The sequence below is a fragment of the Melampsora larici-populina genome, assembly GCF_000204055.1.
Source record: "Melampsora larici-populina 98AG31 unplaced genomic scaffold MELLAscaffold_72, whole genome shotgun sequence".
NCBI classification, from domain to species: Eukaryota; Fungi; Basidiomycota; class Pucciniomycetes; order Pucciniales; family Melampsoraceae; genus Melampsora; species Melampsora laricis-populina.
The window spans coordinates 229005-231287 of NW_006768836.1; the positions used below are offsets into that span (position 1 = coordinate 229005).

The 2283-nt window shown below is 42.6% G+C and overlaps 1 protein-coding gene across 1 annotated transcript; it reads right to left on the minus strand.

Moving 5' to 3' along the window:
* Positions 1 to 973: 973 nt before the first annotated feature.
* On the minus strand, positions 974 to 2079 carry MELLADRAFT_94759 (uncharacterized protein; the record flags this gene model as incomplete). The annotated part of the gene is made up of 6 exons (XM_007417388.1): positions 974 to 1031; positions 1123 to 1146; positions 1270 to 1317; positions 1381 to 1410; positions 1492 to 1566; positions 1655 to 2079. 6 exons carry the CDS (start codon positions 2077 to 2079, stop codon positions 974 to 976), a joined length of 660 nt encoding a protein of 219 aa, XP_007417450.1.
* Between the last annotated feature and the right edge of the window lie 204 nt (positions 2080 to 2283).

Consider the following 2283-nt stretch of genomic DNA (forward strand, 5'->3'; position numbering starts at 1 on the left):
GTTGCTGAGCAGTTAGCCGATTGAAGATGGAAAGACCAAAGAGTTCATGTTTATGAAACTTTCGGTTGATGGCCTAAATTTGACCCTCATCGTCTCCTTACACCTAAGGATGCAAAGACCGGCGATTCGGAGGACTGTCCTTCTTTTTACAATACGATGCCCTCCCATCACGAGCCTGAACCTAAATGTAACTCTCGGTACTATCCCTGAGAGATGACACCTTACTTTAAAGGGGACTGTCAGAGAGGAATTAAAATCCATTCAAACGCCCCTGTGTCCGATGCACATTCATTTCTTTCGATATGAAAACTTGAGCAAGGGTCTAACCTGGTTGAACGTTCCAAAAGACGTTATCCCCGGGGTCTCTAGGACTTCTGGTTTTCCGTGGAAGTGCTACATTGCATTCAAAGACCAGAACTTACAAATTCAAATTGATCACGCGAGTCGCTTCCATCATGCAACTAAAAATTAGTAATGGCCAAGCTCAATCTACGTGAGACTGAATAATTTTTGGGGGAGTAAAAGATGCGAAGTTCAAGAAGTTTTGGAAAAGACCAATCAAGCCTACAATATATCAACAAAGAATTGAGAAAATGGGTTTATATGACTCATCCAAAGTACCTCCAAATGGATAAAACTTGTACAAGTTGAATCAAAAAACAACAGAGAGACATACTTTCTGGATCGGAATTGTCCGTATCCTGTTTCACATTTAATAATAGATGTCAATCATGTACAATGCGTGGAGGAAAAGATATAAAAACATAAATTGATGAAAGAAATCGCTGAGATGTATATATCAAGCTCCTAGTAACTTCCATGCTAGCTCACAGAAGCCAAGGTGACTATAGATGCGAAAGACGACTGAAATTGCTTCAATGATGAGAAAAAGGGAATTTTTCTTTCGATTTGTTGAAAGCAAGCTCATTAACACACGCCGGTCTCCAGAAACGTTTCGGGAATTAATTGCTTTTTAAGCTGTCTCGTGTAAGCCTTGGTGACGTTTGAGGTTGCTACTGGTGTTGAAAGCCCTGAAGAAGATAAATCAAGAAGATATGTCAACTTCACGGTAGTTTTCATTTAGAGGTTTAGAAGCTCTCAAGGTCTGATAAAAAGACTTACTTGTTGCACACATTGCATACATATCTAGTCTCACGAAAAGAAACCCGATTCGGGAGAAACAACATCTCAGCACATTCAAAACTGGAATGTCTGTTGTATCATGATTCAAGTGGCACAGAATTTAAGCTTGAGAATTTCATCACTTACGGTCTTTCGCCTGTGTGGGTGAACTCATGTTGAGCCAGAGAAGAAGGTCTGGACATTGGTCCTTGTAAGTAATGATTTCATGAGTCATGAGCTGAGGTGGAAGATACTCACCGTCCAAAACCTTTGCCGCACGTAGGACAGCTGTTTATATTGATAGGAAGATCGGTCGTTTTAGCTTAGATTCTAGAATATCCACAATGGGCACAATGGGTTAAATCTCACATATGATTCCGTACGACCCCAGTATTCGGACTGACTCGGGGATCATGTGGAAGAGAACGATAATCGCTAGTGGAGCTTGAAATCGCGCAAGTTGACAGAGGTTCATTGAAAGATAAGCATCATATCTGATTGTTTGTCATGATCAGAAGATGATTTCACTCACGAAGATTGCAGGTGAGGCATGACTGGAGCATGATAAACAGGGTTCGAAGGGTGTGAATACTCGTATGCCAAACGATTTTGAGAAGCCATGGTTGTGGGATAATGTGGTTGGGAGCCGTAGCTTGGTGATGAATGAAGGTTCATTTGGGTGCGCGAGTCGAGGTAGGGAGGGCTGCCCGTGCTATGACTCTGGTAGTCGAACGTGTCGGGAGCAAAACCGGAGACAGGTGCATACGGAGAAAAAGACGAATGCGAAGGCTGCTGGTTTGAATGAAGATAGGGATCTGATGATTGATGTCCAGAAAAAGGTCTAGGTGAAGATTGGTCAGAGGGATAACCTCGATAGACATCTCGGCGTCCCGAACCTGTGTTGTATCCGTCAGCCATAGAGTACGAGGAAATAACTTTGAGGGGATTGTATTGCATCGATAGATTTCGATTTATCAATGGCGGAATGTCGAGTGAAAAATAGGAATGAGGATGGAGCCAAGAAAAATGTAAGTTGAAAGTCGGTTATTTATACGCGTGGGCGTTCAAGTGCTTCTACCACATAGGTGGACTTATAGATCCGGTAATGTCATGATCGGCGGTGTGAGATTGTGGTCACTTCTAAATATCGGCTCCTGGCCG